The sequence below is a fragment of the Tetrao urogallus genome (assembly GCF_951394365.1).
Source record: "Tetrao urogallus genome assembly, chromosome: 1".
NCBI classification, from domain to species: Eukaryota; Metazoa; Chordata; class Aves; order Galliformes; family Phasianidae; genus Tetrao; species Tetrao urogallus.
The window spans coordinates 142,971,519-142,991,426 of record NC_136813.1 but is presented as its reverse complement, the minus strand read 5'-3'; the positions used below and the strand labels follow the sequence as shown (position 1 = coordinate 142,991,426).

Genomic DNA, 19,908 nt, shown 5'->3' with positions numbered 1-19,908 from the left:
AACAGCAGATACAGAGCAATGTTGTAGTTTTGAGAAGCGCTTGTATGTGCAGGGCAGGAAATTCAAAGTAAAGGTTAAGAGAGCATTATTTGGAAAGTACCAGAAATAACTTGAAGAGCGTCTAGAGATCTTCACAATATATCCTAGCCAAAAGCGAGCTTTGGTGGCCATCGGGGCCATCTCTGTCCACATCTCCATGCTTCCTGCTGAGTCTACAACCTTCCCTCCACTCAAGTTAAGAAGATCACAGGGACATGACATTGAGATGGATCTACAGAGCCCTCCACCGAGCTTGTCCCTGGTAAGCTGGATGATTTCTAAACCACAAGCAAGGCATCCCAATGAGCTTGGGACCTCAGCTCCAGCTGAGAGCCAGCAAAGGGAAGTGATGTGTCTAGCCTAACCAGCTAACGAGACAATAAATAATGCCATACTTTTGCACTTCACACTTCTTCACTCTCTCTCTATTTAGTGAGAGTATTCCCCTGTCCACCCTGAAGAGTCACTCAGCAGACGTGCAACTGAAAATGAGAAGTTTCAGCAGCACTGCATTTCTCTTATGAAAGCAGAAGGGAGGCAAAAGATCAACCTGTCCCAGCCTTGAGAGCTGGAAAAAACTGACATTGCTTCTGACACACTGATCTGGCCCAAGCAACACCTTTAACCAAACCCTCAACTGTGCACTTTCACCTGCTGCTTTAACTCTGCACAGCTGAGCTTATGGGTGAGCTTGCATGCCTCAGTCACCGTTATAAGGACAGGAAGGCAATCACTAGAACACCTCACACTTATCCTTGACGGTGTCGTTTGTTTGGCTTTTTTAAATTGCAAATGGCACCATTCCTAAGAACACCAATGTAAAGGAGTTTAAAAGTGCCCAAGTCTCAGTAGTGCAGTGTCCTTAGCAACCAAGCCTGAAAACTGTGTATCAGATAGGGTCTAGACACAGCCCCTTCTTTCTACTCCATGAAGTTGTTGTTTTAATATATTCTCAACGTGTTTCCAACAGATATTGACAGTACTAAGGCAGTCCATGCATTCACGCATGGGTGTTTTCTGTTAGATGATCAGTCAGACCATTCTTCCTTCCCCCACAGTTTTGGAAAAAATCAATCAGTTTCTGATTCTTGCACATTAAAACAAAAACAAAATAGCGAGGAAATCAGTGGGATTTTCTTTGCTTGATTAGCCGTGCAATAAAACGTGTGCTTTTTGCTCTTTCTTTCCCAAAGTGAAGGAAGGTGCAGATTTCTTTGTCTGAAGGATAAATTAGAAAAATGATGGTAAACATGAATACTGCATTGCAGCTGCAAAGCTGGTGATACCGAGAAGTTAATCACAGAGCACGTCATTGCTTCAGCCAGGACTTCAGCACCAGCGTAGCTGCAGTCATGCTAAGAGCTTCTGGGAAATGCTGTGTCCTGATGATCCATATCAGGAGAATCTTCTGTCTGGATGTGGTGTAGAAAAGCCCTCAAAGCCAGGAGTTTGTTTCAGGAGAAGCCGAGAGCAGGTGCCACACATTGGGCCCGATGGCTGTCTCCAATACCTTGGGGACACGTAGGATTGCAGCCGGTTCTTTGGGAAATATAGATCTGATTTGAACAGGTTGCTGGTAGCAACTTGTGAAGTCTGCAACAAAGGCAAGCAAGCATAGAGCCCATTCTCACTCATGTTCCTCAACAGGGCTGGCTGATCACACTCTCCAGTTTCTCTCTTGCCAGTCTTCAGATTGTCAGCAAGAGCATCCAGATGACACCTCTGAAACCCCTGGACTGTGTCAAGAGCAGGAAAGAGATGTTGTGCTCCAGACCAGTCCATGTGCTTGAGGCTGTGTTGCAGTTTGAACTGAAATGCTCTGCCAGAAATGACTTTCAGGACCCAGCATTGCAGCCTCATTCAAAATGCTTCTGCCTATGCCTTCAAATCACTGTTTTGCTCCAACATTCTCTCTTCTTAAGATCTGATATGTTCTTGAGACCCGCTGTCTGGCTGGACTGCCTGTGACTAAGAACCCATCCTCCTCCCACACCCTTTTTCCACTACCTGAAACCAACATCCCTTTGTTGTTACAGGAGGCCCCATCCTCCAAGTTTGTTTAGTCCTCAAAAAGGAACTGCCTGCAGACCTGGGATTTGTAATTTTGGGTTGGGAGAATGTGATGGCGGACAATGTGCCTTGGCCTTGAGCTGCTCTAAGAAAGAAGAGTGAAGAGCAGGGAGAATGGTGACCACTGTGTGCGTAAAAGGAGAGTCTCATCTTCCTGCCACACACCAGTGGCCATCTTTGTACTGTCCAAACCAAACAGGAAATGTGAGGTGTTGTGTTTCAGAGAATTCTATTTGTGTATGGAAAAAGAGAGGTGTGTGGGTTCACATGTGTGTGCAAGTTTATTTATGAGCCAGGCAACTAGTGGGCCTATGGACTGGTGCATCTGGATTGGCTTGGGAGGGCAAGTCGTGTTGGGAAGATGTTCACAGTGAACGGCTCTTCTATTATTAACTGTTCCATGGAGAACTGGGGGCAGATTGAGCGTTAGAAGAATTGATGTATTTTTTGCATCCTGCTGACATGGACTAAGCCATGTGAAGTAGGCACTGCAGTTGTTGTGGGCTAGCATAGCCTGTCTGAACTGAGAGGTTCAACTCACAGGGAAGGGTTCTTTTTTCTGTGGTGTGAGTGGGATGTTTTGCTGGGTAGGCACGCTACAGGACAGGTGTTCCTGTGGTGTCACATCATCTGAAGTGTGAGGGTTGTGCTGCTGGCTCGCTCAGTGCTGCCCTTGTTCCACTCCAGCTCTGACCCAGGATGGATCCTCTGAAACTAGGGCACTGGTGGCCATGCTGGTTTCATTCTGGTGTTGCTTAGGTCAATGACTCGAGCTATTTTTTACGAAGTGGTTCATTTTGTATTTCTACAGCAGAGTGACTCCTTCCTCAGTTTCAAATTGACCTGTGCATGTATGCGGACCCTGAAAGTGAGCTTCTCTGGGCTGAAAAAGGAAGTTAAAGGTCTGTTGATGGTGTCTGGAGAGGACAGGTCTTTCTCCCTCTCTTATACTTCCCAGTAATAGTTACAAACTGGTCCGTAGTATATCTGAGCATTGTGAGCTAACACCTGATTCTCCACCCTTGTTTCTGCACCTATTGCTTTACCAGCAGGAAGTAGGACGTGGTTTGGGGCTTTTTATTCTCGGCCTCGCTAGCCTTTTCGATACTTTGGGGCCTCGTCTCATTCTGACAAGGCAAGCAAGCAGCAGCTTCCTGTGCAAAGGTGAGAGGGAGCAGACAAAGACTGAACACACACAAGAGGAACAGCTCCGCAGCAGACCAGCCTGTCTCCTCTCATGCCAGCAGCACTGGCTGGTGGGTGGATGTGCTCTGAGCAGAGCTCCCCTCCAGCCCCTCTCCCTGCTCCCTGCTTCCCTCCCAGTTGGGCCAACAGCACCTGCATCCATCTGTCCTTGCAACCCCAACTCTGGAGCACCGGGTGCCTGGAACTGGAAGGTAATGCAAGTGATGCCAGCTCTGTCCCACGTGGGGGTGGCTGATCTGAGAAGTGTCTTGGATGGAGTTTCGGTCTGACAAGCTGATTTTTGTCGCTGGGGAGGGCTTAGTGCGTATTTATCTCTGTCTTTCCACAATCCTCTCAAATCATACCCCGCATCTCAAAACGACTTCGTCTGGTTTCTTTCTTTCCCTTTTTCTCCCCATTTGTCTATGAATGTGTTGTCATCCTGTTTTTCTTCCTCTGATCCTAATCTTTTATCATGACTGGGATCTATAGCATGCCGCATGCCAGCCTTTTAAAAAACCCCCAGCTCCCACTTCCCCAGTAGAACTCAGCAGAGTTTTGCCTTGTGCCCAGCCCTGCCTGTGTGGAAAGGTGAGGATGGTCCCTTCTCCTGCAGGCAGTGACAGACCTCAAGGTACGGGTGTGCAGGTGGATAGGGAGAGGGGGATGCTGGCTTGAGCATAAGCCCCATTTGTGGAGATTGGCTGCACAGGCTTTGCAGGGGTTACCTGATTGCAAAGCCTGAATTTTCTGCTATGCCTGAAAGCACACCTCTTTTCAAGGCAATGCAGGGTCTGCTTGGCAAGGATGGTGCATAGTTTGTGTGTGACTGTTATATTTTATGATATGGTAAATCTTTGCCTTTCCAGAGCTTGGTAAACTTCCCTGATTTTTCCCAATCCCAATTCAAAATCTACCTCCTAAGCCAATTTCTGGTAGTTGCAGCCCTCTCATTCAGCAGACCCCTAGTGATTTCAGTCCCAGGACTTACCAAAAAAAGCCGTGTGCAGCCACGGCAGCATTCTCTACCTGAGTCAGCAGCAGCCTGAAACAGTGTGTGCAGAGTACTGTGTGCTCACACACATTTCCAGAAGGCATCAACTCTGCAAACAGACCATCTGTGTCACTCTGTGGATGGTTTCAGTGCTGAGCAAAGCAGCACCAAGGCAGGAAAATGATAAAGTGCTGAGGAAAACCAGACTGGAGTAGAAGGGGTATGAGTTTCTGAGTGTGGAAGACAAACACTGGTTTTGAGCTCAGGGAGAGTGGATACCCAACGTGAATTGACAACTTCTTAATTAGCACTGCTGAACGAGGTTGTGTGGGGGATCTTCTCTCTTTCAGTGTGTCCCCAGAACAGATGAAGCCCTCCTCACTGCTTCTGCACCACCTCTTGCTTCTCATTCTGATTCCTCTCTCATTGGCATCAGACTCTACGCAAGGTAAGAAATGATCTCTTGTGTTGGTGTAGTTGTTGAGTAATGCCCACGTTGTAACATACAACCAGAGGAGGCTGCATTAATGAGAGAGCTTTTATCAGCACTCCAATGTCCAAAGGCAGAAAGCAGCCAAAGGAGTGATTGGCTCTGCTTTTCTTACCTGGAGACAGCTATCTTACTGAGGAGTCTGTCTGTTGTTTGTAATGGGGCAGAATTGTCTGGGCTTAATGGCTGCTGCTTAATGCCAAAAGTCAAGTAATTGCTAATTCAACCACAATGCTGTCCATCTCTTCCCTGCTGACAGGCAACTCCAGTCTCACTTGTTGGTATGACTCGAGGGCAGCTCTCCTTTGTGACTGGAACTCAGGCAGGGACCTTGCTGATGCACCGTGCAATCTGACGATTTTATCGAAGTACGAATTTTGTGACAGGTGGGTGACTGGGAAGGCCGAGGGAAGGCAATGCTTTGAATGAAAAATGTCCTGGAGAGAACATCAATGTAGCCTCCTTCTAACAAAGCCAGGTGTGGTGGAGTTACACAGCTGAAGGGTTTGCCTTTGAAATCTGTCTGTCTCCGACCCCAGGTGATCTGAGATATTGGTCACTGCTCAGTGTTTGTCATCTGGGGGTTCTAAACTGCCTAGCACCACTTATATCCCAACTCTGTAATGCTGTGTTAATTTTCCAAAAATCCTTCATCCCTAGTAGCAACCCTCTGTATTGAAAGCCATTTTTGACAGAACAGGGGAATGTGCAAAGAAAGAGGCAGAGGGAGATCTATAGGGATCTTCTGCTCTTTGCCAAAGTGAGATGGACACGACAGGAAAATTGCACACTGAGCAACAATGAGTGAAAGAATATATTGTTCTCCTGTCATTTTTCATCCCTGGCCCTTATGCCCCTCTGAGTCAGTGATACCCCAGAAATGGGCAATGGAGCTGTGGAAGGTCTGGAGCACAGGTCTGATGGGGAGTGACTGAGGGAAGTGGGATTGTTCAGTCTGGAGATGAGGAGGCTCAGGGGAGACCTTATTGCTCTCTACAGTGACCTGAAAGGAGGTTGTGGTGAGGTGGGGGTTAGTCTCTTCTCCCAGGTAACAACAATAGGACAAGAGGGATTGGCCACAAGTTGTGCCAGGGGAAGTACGGATCGGATATTAGAGAAATTTTCTTCTCAGAAAGAGCGGTGCTGCAGTGGCACAGGCTGCTCAGGAAGGTGGTGCAGTCACCGTCCCTGGTGGTGCTCCAGAACTGTGCAGATGTGGCACTGAGGGACGTGGTGAGTGGGCATGGTGAGGAGGGCTGATGGTCAGACTAGATCATCATAGAGCTCTTTTCTGACTTTAATGGTTCTATGATGTTTTCCTCTCACAAAGGAGGAGGGGTCGGTATGCAGCCAGTACTGCAGCGGGGGCTGGGCTGTTTCTCTGTGGTCTCCAAGTATGACATTTTCAGTAAGAAGAGTTACTGTCCTACTCAGGGATTCTCTGAGTGCCTATCATAAGAAAAGACTAGTGTGGTTTTGGCATGGTTAAGTTGCTCCTGACTGTCAGTAGAGATGTCTCCAATGGGGTGAGGTAGGCAGACACATTCTGAGGCTGGGTGCATGGACCTTGACAACCAAACATATCCTTGCCCTGTGGAATTGAATCAAGAAGTAAGGTATGTTCCTGGCTGGCTGGGATGTGACCTGGTTTGGAAAATGCCTCCTGCCTGGTATCTGAGATGCTATAGGGCTGTCAGCGGCTTGAAGGAGATTAGTAAAACCCTAAAGGGGCTGAAACTGGCAACTGTCTCCCAAATCAATATGTAGCAGGGGAGTTAGACAGAAGCTTGGAAGCCTCGTATTGTCTTTGGTTTGAAATATCTGGGATGCATTTGTTCTCCATGTGCCAGCACATAAAACTTGTCTGAGTGATGCAGTGGGGAGGGAAAGACGGACTATGTCCTAGCTGTAAGCTGTTCGATGAGTGTGGTAGGATGCAACATACTTTGAAAGGCCTTTAGTGTCAGATAAAATCTGACTACATGTAAAACAGATTCCCCAGCTTACTGGAATTCTCCTGTTTAAAACCCAGGTTACATTCTTCATCTGAAAGATCTGAGCATTGTGCGTTACCCAAGGCAGAACACATGACTGGGCTGAGGAGATGCATCAAGATTTTCAGCAAAGACTATAATGTGAGTAATTCCTTTAGGATGTCCTGACTAATTGTAAGGATGGTATGTCAATTTTAGGAATATAGAGTGTGACTCTCAGGAGCATTATGAAAATCCAAGCCTTGACTGCAGTTTTAGGCTTGGGCTTGTTGTGTGTTGCCCTATGTGGGGCATGAGCTGGGTCATAATGCCCTGAGTCATGCAGAAGAAGTGCAGGGTAGATTGTGTGCAGCGTCCCATATCACATTTATCTAGGTGTTGCCCCCATCTCTTCCTCTGAGGAGGAATGACCATGACCCCAGCTCTGAAGACACCTCTAGACCTCATCTCCCTTGAAGAGTTCAGTACCATTTTCCAAATTATTAACTACTGTGGATCCTGGTAAAATGTGCCAAATGCAAGATGCAACAGCTGTACATCAATGAAACCAATATTGATACAAATCCTCTGCTTATTATTCGTTATTTAAATCAGTCTCTTTTTTCAGGCTTGTTGGGTACTTCCCTCAGTCATATCCAGAAATTGCTGTAATTTCTGTGTTTTCAGAAAGAAAAAATAAAATAGCTAATTCCCCTTATTGGCAGAGTCACAACGGGTTCTGACAACAGCCAAGCTTTTTTACTTTCACACATCATATGTGAAGGCAAATTGTAGGGCTGGTAAACAACTCCATAAGCTATTCTTTCAAACATGTTTTCTTTCTAATCAAGCTGTTTGGTCCATTTCTTATTCAGATCTGTGTGATGTACATAGCTCTTTAGTATCATCGCAGAACTGTGTTCTATCAGTTCAAGAGTTCTACTCATTTCAAGAGTAAAATTGAATACCAATGTTATCTCAATCTTACCAGTGAACATAAAGCATTTTAGTCAAAATATTTTATCTCAATAAATGTCACTTGCTGAAAGTAACTTTTTCCTGCTTAGTCAGCACATACAGCAATCCCAGCAAAATACCGTACCAAAATATTTTGTGCCCTGCTCTTCAGTGAGCAACAACAAAAAATGAGTAAAGAGTTTTGTTTCCTCTGCTGAAAACTGAAGCTTTTGCTTTTCAAAGACAAGTGTCACCCGTACTTATTGTCAAGAATTTTTAACTCTCTTATATGCAGGCAATACTTGGAAGTATCAGTGGTTATTGATGAGTCTCCTTGTTACTAGTGGTAAATTTTCTTTGCAGATGCAATGCTTCACTGCTGCAGATCGTCTTACCATGTCTGTACACTGCCAGACTGGGGACAATAGGTCTATACCTGCGCGACTGGAGGATTTTAGTCCACTTCGAAATAGTGAGTGCTCTTCTGTCTTGCAGTCCTTGAAGCTTCCCTATGAAGGGTTACCCAATTCCTTGTCCCTGTCTACAACTATGCAACACTCACAGCAGAATTACCTCTTTTCACTGTCCCCTGCTACAACTAGCAATTTGACCATATTGACTCCCATGCCATTTAGTGTGCAGTGTGATGTCATGTCAGCCACTTCCCATTCTGCTCTGTACGTGGGACACTGATGAATGATAATACATTGTGATAGGAGTTCTGGCTTCAAACAAGCTATGACAGCTCAGCTGACTTTCTGAAAAATACGTGCTACAAGGAGAGAAAGTCTTGCTGCTCTGCCCCTCCTACAAGACATGTGCTTCCACTCTCCTTTAAGCCAGCTTTGCCAAGAATCAATCTGCTGACTTGATTCAACTCACTAATCCAGTCAAAAATCATCTTCTTAGTTCTTTTTTTTTTTTTTTTTTTTTTTTTTTTTTTTTCTGGATGTGTGAGTTTATTTGGCTTGAGAAGACATCCAGTGAAGTTACTGCAATGCGAGTCATAAGAAGTCATGCCTGGAATCAGGGGTTGAGAAGATTCACCCCAGACAGTCTGTGTAACTCCTGCCCCTGTGGCTGTAGCTCTCTGAAAGAGCAGCTGAGAAGAAGCTGTCACCCCAACTGTGCTCCTTTCCTGTCCATACAACTGCCTTGTGGATAGCCCCATGAGACAGGATGAATGCAGTGGCCATTCTCACAGGCTACTGGAGGAGCTGCCTTTACTGTACTCCCAGGCCTTTTGTCACCAGGGCCAGTGGGTAACAAGGATGAACAGAGAGAAGGAAATCACTAAGGATCTCACTCAGCCATGGATGGCTCTGTGTGCCTATGCACCAACCCAGCTGCCACGATGTCTGACACTGGAGCCTGGTAACAGACACACAGTGCACTGGTGACATTCCAGCTCTCTTTCTCTTTCCAGTAAAACTGTGGCCTCCAGGAAACCTTCAGCTGTTCAGCAAAGCTAAAAACACCTACAACTTAACGTGGAGTCTGAATATTTCCTCTCACTACTTGAATGGGGAGCGGCAATACGAAGTGCGGTACCGAACCACGAGTCAGTCATGGGAGGTGAGTAGACACCATACAGAACCTGGTCTTCCTTACATCACCCAGGAAATTCCTCTCAGATTGAAACAAGTGACAGTATAGAGAATGGCTTCAAGCTGCGCCAGGATAGGTTCAGGCTGAATATTAGGAAAAACTTCTTCTCAGAAAGAGCGGTGCTGCAGTGGCACAGGCTGCCCAGGGAGGTGGTGCAGTCACCATCCCTGGAGGTGTTCCAGAGCCGTGTGGATGTGGCACTGAGGGACGTGGTCAGTGGGCATGGTGGGGGTGGGCTGACGGCTGGATTTTATGATCCTAGTTGCCCATCCTTCATGATTCTATGATTCTGTGAAGCTGGAGAGGGGTTTGCCTCCCCTCTCCATTTTATGTGTGTCATCTGCTGCCAGTGTTTGGTAATGACATGGAAAGAGATGGGAAGCTCATTTTACTTGGTGCTGTCACGAAAGAAATCCAGGTAGCTCCAGGGCACACCTGAAAGTGATGAGAAATACAAAGCAATGGGCAGGTATCCTCTGGGATGAAAAATGCAAAGTGAAGATTTGTCCTCCAGTGCCAACAAGCAATGCACAAAGTGGAGGGATCTGAGACAGGTCCTCTCTGAGGGCCTTGGAAAGAATGAATATATGAGCCACAGCAGGATGCTGGAGATGCTCTAATTTTGTTCCTGTTCCAGGAAGCCAAGACCTTCATCATTAGTCAGGACCAGATGTGGGCACCTTTTGAAAGACTCTCCCCCAACATGAAGTACGAGGCTGCTGTCCGTGCAAAGCCAGGTACCTCAAGTACCTGCAGAGGTGTGTGGAGTGACTGGAGCAAGACAGTACTGTGGAGCACACATGTTGAAGGTAAGGATCAGAGTCAGGCAGCCTGACGAGGAGAGGGAAGAGGGAGCTCAGATAAAACAAGGCAGGAAGCCCAAGGCAGGAGGCCCAAATCAGGATGAAAATCTGGAATAAGAGGGGTAGGAAGGATTGCATTAACTGAAGAACAGTGAGATGATTGGAAACTGTCAGTTCCTCCTAATCTGTCAGGTCAGTCTGGCTTAACAGCACATAAGCACAAAGATTCCCAATCCCAACGGATTAAATAGCAGCAACCCCTCTGCCTCCCAGAGGGCAGGCAAAATTCAGAAGGTACAAATCAGGGTCAGTTCAGTGAAGACACTGATCGGTGCAATGAGACTTGAGTCTAGGAAGCAAAGTCTCATAGAGAAGGAAAGAGATTTACAGGTGTGTAAGTCCCTCCCAAAAAGCTCTGCTGAGAGTTGCACCAGTCATTACCATTAACCACAGCATGGTGGACACCTACAGCCTTGAAATACAAAGCTCTGAGCAAGCCTCTGTAGTGAGTCATGAGCTGTGGTCTCTGCCACATGTTTCCTGGAAAACAAGCTGCTAGAGGTTATTCCTCTTCACGTCACCCTGCTCTGTCCCTGCCCAGTCCCTCCCTGTTGTTCCTGATGCTGATATAAACACAGGAGCTATGTTTAGAAAGGGCACTGTGTTGCTGTGGCGATCAAATTTTGACAGTGTGTGATGTCAGTGAACAGGATACAGCCGCAACCAGTTGTCATAGCAACCAAGACCCAAAGATAACCAGGGTACCAAAGGCAGAGGAGACAAAGTGATGTGAATCGTGTCTCAAGGACAGGCAAAGAAAGGGCTTTCTAAAACTGTCTTCTTTCGTATCTTTCTGCTTCCTCACAAGTGCTACAGAAAAGCTGTGCAGGCCCAGAGCAAAAGCCCTTAGAGATGGAAGGAGATGGGGGTAGCAGGCAGAGGAGCCAGGCACCAGAGCAGCATAACCAGGCAAAGGTGCCTTCGGGAGATGTGTGAAAGAGGCAGATTAAAAAAGTTGGAGATGATGCCAGAAAAGGTTGAGGAATGCTGGCAGAGCTAGTAATGAGGAAATTCACTCACTTTGTCCTATCCTTACAATTCAAGTGTCAAAATTAGCATGTGGTGGAAAGCTGTAGCCTTCTGAAAGCTTTCCTCCATATATCCAAAGGAAGAGGCTAAGCCCTTGACCCCAGCCTTGTCCCTCCTTGGTCCTGCTGCCCTCTCACCCAGACCCATGAACCCCATGATTCTATTTTTCCACTGACTCATAATGCTCTTTGAATTCCGCAACCCCTCTTAAACTGATTGTAGGACTCCCTGCTTCCTTTTGCAATGAATAGGGCAGGATGTTGAGCACTTCTACTAGTGGACTGTGACACCTCATCCATGGCAGTCCTCAACTGTGGTGCTGTTATGAAGAGGGAATTCCAGCTGTTTAGCAAGAATTATCTGTTAAACCATGCCAAGCAGACACTGAAACCCATCAAAGCTGCAACGCATCCCACATAACAGAGAAGAACTCATTTATCTGACCTATATATTCTGCTCTATTCAATTCTATCCCATCCCATCTCATTATAATTATATTTTATTATATTACATTGCATTATGCTATATTATTATTATTATTATTATTATTATTATTATTAGCAACTCATCATATAATAATAACATGGAAAGACTTAGTTAGATCAGTCTGAATAGCCATGAATGTGCTGTAGCTCCAACGCCCAGAACCCTGGCTAAATGTTCATGGCAACTCCCTCCTTGTCTCCTATCCTGCAGGAACATCCCGGCCAGTCCTGCCAGCGATTATAGTGAGCACGTGCGTCTTTGTGATCATTGGGTCTGCCTTCCTTATAAACTTACGGACCCCAAGATGGTAAATGAGAATCAGTTTTCCTGTTTGCTGCTCTGCTGTATATTGTGTGTCTTTCATATTCTTGTTTATTTTTTAACAAGCATTACTCGGCATACAGAGAGACTCATATTATTCATGTCTCAGCATTTTGAAGTGAGATTAGAAATGGCTTCAGGTTTTCTCTTCTCTGGACAGGCACACAGAAACTGGGCACTAATCCTAGAATTGTAGAATCATTAAGGTTGGAAAAGACCTCTGAGATCACTCAGTCCAACCATCAGCCCACCCCTACCATGCCCACTAACCATGTTCCTCAGTGCCACATCCACACAGTTCTGGAACACCTCCAGGGTGACTCCACAACCTCCCCGTGCAGCCTGTGCCACTGCAGCACCAAATGATACTGGTGACAAAAATATTCTCAGGGAAGAAGGCAGCAGAAGTTGAGATGGTTTCTTTGTAAAGAAAGAAGAAAGGTATTAATTTAAGATGGACACAAGTAAAATCACTGCTCACTGTGCTCTGCCTTCAGACATAACAAAAAGGTGAGGAAGGACTAGCATATATGGCACTATATATAATATATATATATTATATATATATAATATATTTATTTATAATTATATATATAATTATATATTATATAATATATATAATTATATAAATATAAAAATAAATATATATAATTATATATTATATATAATTATATATATATAATATACTGTATATAACTATATGGCACACAGGGAGACAAAGAGGCCTATCTCCACAGAGTGTAATTAACTTGTGAGTTTGGATGAAGGATAATGCTGAGGTAAGATGCAAGGAAGGATTAGACATGCATGAATAAAAATAGCATCTGCAGTGATGTAAGTTTGTATTCAAGTGATGTTAGTTTATATTTAAAAACTAGCAAATTCTCATGCTTCAAGAGTGCCTTGATTGCCTGCAGAGGTCAGAAGGGTCTCTTCTCTGAGCATCCCAGAGCAATGCACTAGCAATGTGCTGACAGGATCAGCCAACCTCTTGGAGGGACCAAGGAGCAGATAATATCACTTCATGCTGCCTCAAGTGACAACACATTGGTTCCAGTAAAGCGGAGGTCATTCTACTGTTGTATGGCATGTGCTCATGGGCTTGCACATCCAATAAGTTCCAGCTGTATCATTTGGCGAGGTCCTGTTCATGTCATGTGGTCCACTGAGTTATTGTGGTGTGAGCAAAGAGAGGGACATCTTGCAGTAGCTGGGCCGTGAAAACAAGAAACCTTTCCAGACCTATAAATGAGCAGAGGGCAATGGAGATGCTAAGGTGACCACCAAGGTAGAGAAGGCTGTGAACTGTTGGTTGTGAGCCTTTGGGATCACTCTTATACTTTACCTTTCCCCCACATCAAGATAGTAGCTGTGAGCTGCAGTGCTCCTCCACCTCCACAGTGCCAGAGAGGTTAGGATCAGGCCCCACTTCGTTTCTCAATCTCCCTCTCTTTTCTCAAGGTTTAAGAAGATCCTGAAGATTCACATCCCAGATCCTGAGAAGTTCTTTCCCCCACTCATCTCTGTTCACGGAGGCGACATTCAGGTACAAGAAGTGTCCAGATGGTTATTAGGGAAAAATGAGGGAGAGGATGGTCCAGCTGCTTGTGCCTTGGGCAGATATCGGGTGCGTGGACCTACACGTGCACAAACAGCCCATGTGTCTGTAGCACCAGATGCTGGGTTCTCTGAGTTTTATTTTTTGACCTAAAACCTGACACCCGGTTGATGCATCTCTGATTTCAGAACTGAGAAACGGCAAACCACGCAAACCTCAGCATGCTGCTCCCCTAACAGGACACCCTGAGAAAATAAAAAGAACTTGTGGGAGGCAGCTTGATCTCTCAGATCCCCTTCCAGCCTGCTTCTTTCCCTCCACCTGTCCCAGACTGCCCAGCTCTTCACAGATTTTCTGCTTTCTCTCCCTTCTGGCTGATGGCTTTACCTTTGCTCTTGATGTGAGTTACCATTATTCTGGATGATATTTAGCCATATTCTACATTCTTCTTTCTTTTCCTTCCCTACCTCGTCTTTCACCTCTTTCTTCCTTCCCCAAATTCTTCTTGAATATGGGCAGCTGCAAGGAGACAATTACCATTCTGTGCATTTTTAAAGGGAGCATCAGATGCAAGACTGGGAGGTGGTCCCATGAGCAATCTCACTTTAAGAAGGATGGAGACAAAATGCAGAGGATCCATAAGACAGCAAAGCTTTGGAAAAGTCTAAGTGCAAAAAGCCTTTGAAAGCTAAACTTAGAAGGGAAGAGATTGCCAGGGAGTGAGGTGCAGTGGGCATCAGAGTCACTTTCTCAGTGTTGAAAAAAACTAGAAGAATTTGCTTTACTGTCTATAAATGAAATTAAGTTGGATATTATCAAAACCGGATTATTTATAAGGATAACGGCACACTGCAGGATGTAACTTGTGGTGAATGTAGAAGTCCAGTCACAATCAAATTGGAAGAGCAGTTCAGACAAGAGAGCTGCATGCAGCCATGTAGAAGTATTAAAAATTGGTTCAGTTCCTAGGAATAGATTGCATGAGACACAGCTGAGTACTGCTTTCTCTGTTTCCACCTCCACTCCTCATTCCAGTCTTGTCACTTTATCTTTTTCCTTTCCTCTCATCTCCTGTCCTCTCCTCTCTCTTCTTTCCTCTCCTCTCTTCTTTCTCCTTTTCTCCTCACCTTTCCTTTTAGTCATCCCTCCTCAATTACCTCCAGAAATCTCAAAATGGATTTGCAAGATCTGCTATTGATTTTATAGTGACAGAAAGATATAGTGCCTTTGAAACACTGCAACTGGGACAACACAGACATGGATTTCCGTATCCCCAGTTCCAATTGCTTGGGCAGACAAAAGGCCACTTAATAGCTCAGAAGAAGAGGCTCTTTGTTCCTCACTGTGTTATATTTTGAGCATAACAGTCTCTCTCCTATGTTTCTTTCCCATCAGAAATGGCTCTCCTCCCCATTCTCCACATCTGCCATGTGTGTGAACAGTACAGCCCCAGAAATCTCAATGCTGGAGGTGATGCAGAAGAACGATCAGGATTCCCAGCTTTCCAAGGGAACTTTGGCACCTGATCCTCCCTCAGAAACCAGTGGACACTCTGTGTCCAGCTGCTTCACCAACCAGGGCTACTTCTTCTTCCACCTTCCCAACTCCTTTGAGATCGAGCCCTGTCAGGTCTACTTCACATATGAGCCTTTCGCCCAGGAGAGCAATGGCAGCGAGGACAGCGAGACTTACCATGATCTTCCCTCCCCAGACCTCTGCACACTGGCAGAGGACATGCCAGTGTTGCCCTATAACTTTCTGCACTATATACATGGGATCCAGGGCTTCCAAAATATCTCCTTCGTGGCAGAGACACAAAGTGAAACCCAGCGGGCCGTGGCTTCCCTGTCAAGAGCAAGCACCTCACCAACACCAGTTCTGAAGCAGGATGAGCAGATGACTGACAAAGCAGCTTTACAATATGCTGAGGCCCCATGCCAGGTGGACATAGACTTTCCTGACTCACCAGACCTACATGACAACAATACTTCTGATGTATCAAGTGGGAAAGCAGGCCTTCCAATTGATCCCAGTGCTCCAGCAGCACATGCTACCTCTTCCTTTTCTCAGCCTACAACTCTAAGGCAAAACCAGAATGAGGATCTTTGCAGAACAGCCTTTTCCAGCCAAGTGCCAAACACTGGTGCCTACCTTTCTCTTAAGGACCTCCAAAGCCAATACAGCCATGGCTCTGTCTAGGATCACTTGGGGGAAGTCTACAAGCATAGGAAAGACCTTCTATGTGGGGAAGACTAGATGGACATTTCTCCTATTTAGAGCATGAATGTAGTCTCCAGTCACTGAACCACTGGAACTGTTCTTTAACGAGGCTGGAGAACAGTGTTACTCTAGAGGGATGCAAAACTGCAGAAGGAATAGGATGGACAAGGCGTAAATTCATAGATGGGGCTGATGACAAAGTACATGGAGACATCTCTTCCTGACTAACCCAGAGTGTCTTTTATTTTTTTTCCTATGATGTTCTTCCTCATTTCAGGTTTTAATCAAAGTACATTCTGAGCTGCTCACTCTAGTTTTAAACTCAGGTTCTAAGATTAGCTCAGAGCCATAGCTGTGTCAGCTGTCTAAGCAGTGCAGTGTTAAAAGAAATCCCCATTATTGGGTTAAAAATACTGGGGAAATCCCCTCCCCTTCCACTTTCTCCCCCAAGTCTAATGATGGCAGTAAAAAGAACACACATAATTTCCCATTCTTGCTGCAATATTTTTCATGAAATCGAAAGCCTCTCTGCTCTTCTGGCAAAATACCATTATTTGACTATGATAAGCTGATTGCAGAGTAGTTCATTCCACATCCTGTATTAGTGGAAAACGTCGTGAAGGTGCTGCCCATTCCTTCCATTGCTCAGGGGAAACCATTGCCTAGTTAGCGGCAAAGATATGGTAAATGAGCCCAGAAAACTAACTCACGAATCAGCACCTTCATTGAAAAGAAAACTTCAATCCACGCACCAAAAAAAAAAATGAAGGCTGCAGAGACTACTTTTCTTCTTTGCATATCTGGGTTGATAAGCAGCAATAACACAGAAGAGAAGCGTTAAGGCAGAGCGAGACATGCTGTTCTGCTTCCATCCATCCTTGCATTCAACATCTGTACTGTCTGTCTCTTCTCTTGCCGTGTTTCAGGAGTACTCAGAAATGGGAAAATACCAATTTATTGCTACAGATCTTTCTTCTAAGATCAAAAACTTTCAAAGTTACCAAACCTCTTGGTACTTTTGCCACCCCTTTGAGTATCACCTCAAAAGAGCTGCTCAAGGGACTTGATTCTGCCTACAAAAGAGAGGTCTGGGGCAACCCTTATCCTCTGCTTATCAGCTTCTTCATCCGCCTCAAGATGTAGACTGACCCTTTGCCTCCAGGACATATCAGGTGAAGAATACCCCCACAGCTTCCTAGATGAGCAATCACAAGATTTGCCCAGCTATTTACTGTGCTTTGGGATTCTTTCCAGGTGGAGCTCAAAAGGAGACACTGAATCCCTTGCCTCAACAGGCAAATTGATATCTTACATAGGTCAAGGATCCCAGTTCTACTGATGGTTCTCCTGTCCCTGTGTAGACCTTCATAAGCTTCTCAATTATTCTTGCTGCTATAACGAGTATAAAAAACCTACCCCTTTTTCCTTTTTGTAAATAAAAGAAATATTAAGGAATCTACGGTGTTTTATTTGGAATTGGGGGGAGGGAGGGGGGGCACCTAAAAGATTTTCTAAATGCAGGACTAGGTAAAGCTTGGTAAAGATGGTACGAACATACCTTTAGCCCTCTTGCTCCTCCCTTTCTCACGGCACACCACCACCTAAAACAGGGGTATTTGCACTGTGTGGGCAAGCAGGTTTTGAAGCCAGGGCAAAGAAAGGGGATGTATCAAAAGACGTTTGCCTGAAGGACACAGCTGCAAGTAAACTATCAGAAGCCCTTCATAGTGAATGGCATTTCCCCTATGGACTTCAGCAGGTTCTGAGTCAGCTCCAACATTCAGGCAAATAGGAGAAGGATCAGACTGAAATTTTGAGGGGCAGATGCACCACTTCACAGGTTGCCAAGGTTAAGAAAGAAGGAGAGATGTCTTAGCTACAGCAAACACAGGAAGTTTGGTATACTGCCACAAGAAGGAGGCAGTTCTACTGAGATGTGCCCAGAGAGCAGAGCTGGAAGTGAATCCTGCTGTGGGGCCCCGAGGATCATCCTGCTGGTTCAGTAATTTTCCCCCTTGTGAAAATGCTGACAGCTTTCAAACCGCCAAGCTGTTAGCACTGCATTAGCAGCCACACTGGGTGTGAATGTGTGACACTCTGCGGCAGGAAGCGCTCAACATAAGATCTGTCGATAACTGGACCTTTCTTCCAGGAAGATGAGGTCATGTGGTCTCGTATGTGAGTAACCCAGGTTGTGAACACCAGTGACACAACACTCAGTGATATGGGGCCCTTTCTCTTCTGGGACCCTGAGAGCTCTCTGGAAATGTCACAGGGGCAAACGTTCCCCTCCCAAGCTGATGTGAACACGCAGTGCAAGTCAGAACACAGATGACAGTGTCCATCAGTACCAGAGTCATACCGAAACTGAACAGCAGCTCAGCTAACAGCCACAGACACCAGTGCTCTCTTCATCTTAAACCTGGAGGTAACAAAGATAGCTGTCATCTCTCTGACATCTCTCATCTCCCTCTTTCCAAAATACTTTATTTGCAACATCACTCTCAGCCACATCCCACATTCCTCCTGTTTGTTGGTTGTTTTGTTTTTATTTTGTTTCTCTTTTTTTGCTGTGGAGAAGCAGTAAGTAAATAGTATTTGCAATAAAGGAATTCCTCTGAAGTCAAATCTGATCAAGGTTTTGGGTCCTTGGTTGATTCAAAAGGCTGTGGTGATAGATGTGGTATGTTTAGATAGATCAGATTGAAATCCTGTATATTTTGTTCTTCTGAAAATACCAGAGAAGGAAAGTGCTTCTTTCCAGGAAAGATGGATACAAAAAAGTAAGATCTCTGGCACTGGAAAATACCCTCAGCTGGCTTCTGACCCACTGTGGCAAACTCTCCTAGTGTAAGTTTTGGAAAGCCATACATTTACACTTAGAGATACAGCTATTCTTCAGTTATCTAGGGAAAATTTGGCTCAGAGACATTTCTGAAAGTGCAGTCTTGTCACTTAAATCTCTTAAACAGTTCTGAAAGCATTTCTTATTATCATTGCATGCCTCAGTTTCCCATATGTGCAGCAATGGCTTAGTCAAGATAACCACATTGACATGTTCCCAGTCAAAAGCTGCAGGTTTCATCCACGCTTAACATTTTCTCTACTAAAACCCACCACAAAGCTACTACAATAGTGATGATGGGAAGAAACCCAACCTGACTGTGTGACACCTCCACAGACTGCAAGGAGGAAGCACTCAGTCCTACATAGGCCAGGCAGGTTCAGAATGCCACTCAACCGCAAGTTGGCCCCCCATTGGCTGGAACTCAGTCCCGGCTCAAGAGTAGACCGTGTGTTCTCCTCCCAGCTTTATTGACAGGATAGCTCTATTTACACTGTGAAAAATAAGGGACATGAACAGAGCTGCGGGGCCGTAGGGAGAAAGTAGTGCAGGCAAGAAGGACCTGGGAATAGAAGGCAGCAGATGCTGCAGGAAAGAGGGAGTAGTGGTGCAACTGAGTGTGAGGAGCACCACAGCAGGACACTGGGCAGCAAGGAGCCCAGGAAGACCAGAGGGACTTCTTCAGGTCTGTACTGATGGACACTGTGCTTTGCTTTCATCAGCACGACTGCTGCCATCACTGCATGCAGTCTGCTTCCCTCTTTTGAGCCTTCTACGCCTGTCAGACAAGGAGCTCTGCCTGCCAGCACCCAATGGGACCAAGGAGGGTGTCTGAGACATACAACAGTCGCTCAGCAACTCTCTGTCCCCTGAGGAGGACAGCCTAACTACCTGCATCAGCCTCCAGGGTTGCTCTCGCTACAGCTGGAGGTGCTCCTAGACTGCAGATCTCCCGCAGCAAGCCTCTGAAATCTCGATCTCTGAGTGCACAGGGTGTGCTGACCCACCGCAGCGGGACAGTGCAGGACAAAGGCCGAGCTGAAGGGACATGGCATCCAATTATTGATCCCTGAGGAGACCTTGAGCCTGGGTAAATAGATGTTCTCTCCTCTCCCTCCCTGTGCGTGTGTGAGCTGCCTCGCGTGGGGGGTGTGGGCTCATCCTCGCAAGGCAGCAGCAGGTTTCAAAGGTAGGTCTGTAGCTCCGGGGGGAAACCCCTGTGTCTACAATTAAACCTTCAAAGAAAGAGGTTCTTCTGCTGTTGTTTCCT

At 45.7% G+C, this 19,908-nt stretch overlaps 1 protein-coding gene across 1 annotated transcript; it reads left to right on the top strand.

Annotated features, from left to right (window-relative positions):
• Positions 1 to 4,618: 4,618 nt before the first annotated feature.
• Positions 4,619 to 15,772, top strand: IL2RB (interleukin 2 receptor subunit beta; the record flags this gene model as incomplete). The annotated part of the gene is made up of 9 exons (XM_079549110.1): positions 4,619 to 4,736; positions 5,038 to 5,164; positions 6,811 to 6,913; positions 8,072 to 8,180; positions 9,135 to 9,283; positions 9,954 to 10,125; positions 11,905 to 12,001; positions 13,477 to 13,561; positions 14,969 to 15,772. Exons 1-9 carry the CDS (start codon positions 4,655 to 4,657, stop codon positions 15,770 to 15,772), a joined length of 1,728 nt encoding a protein of 575 aa, XP_079405236.1. The 5' UTR covers positions 4,619 to 4,654.
• Between the last annotated feature and the right edge of the window lie 4,136 nt (positions 15,773 to 19,908).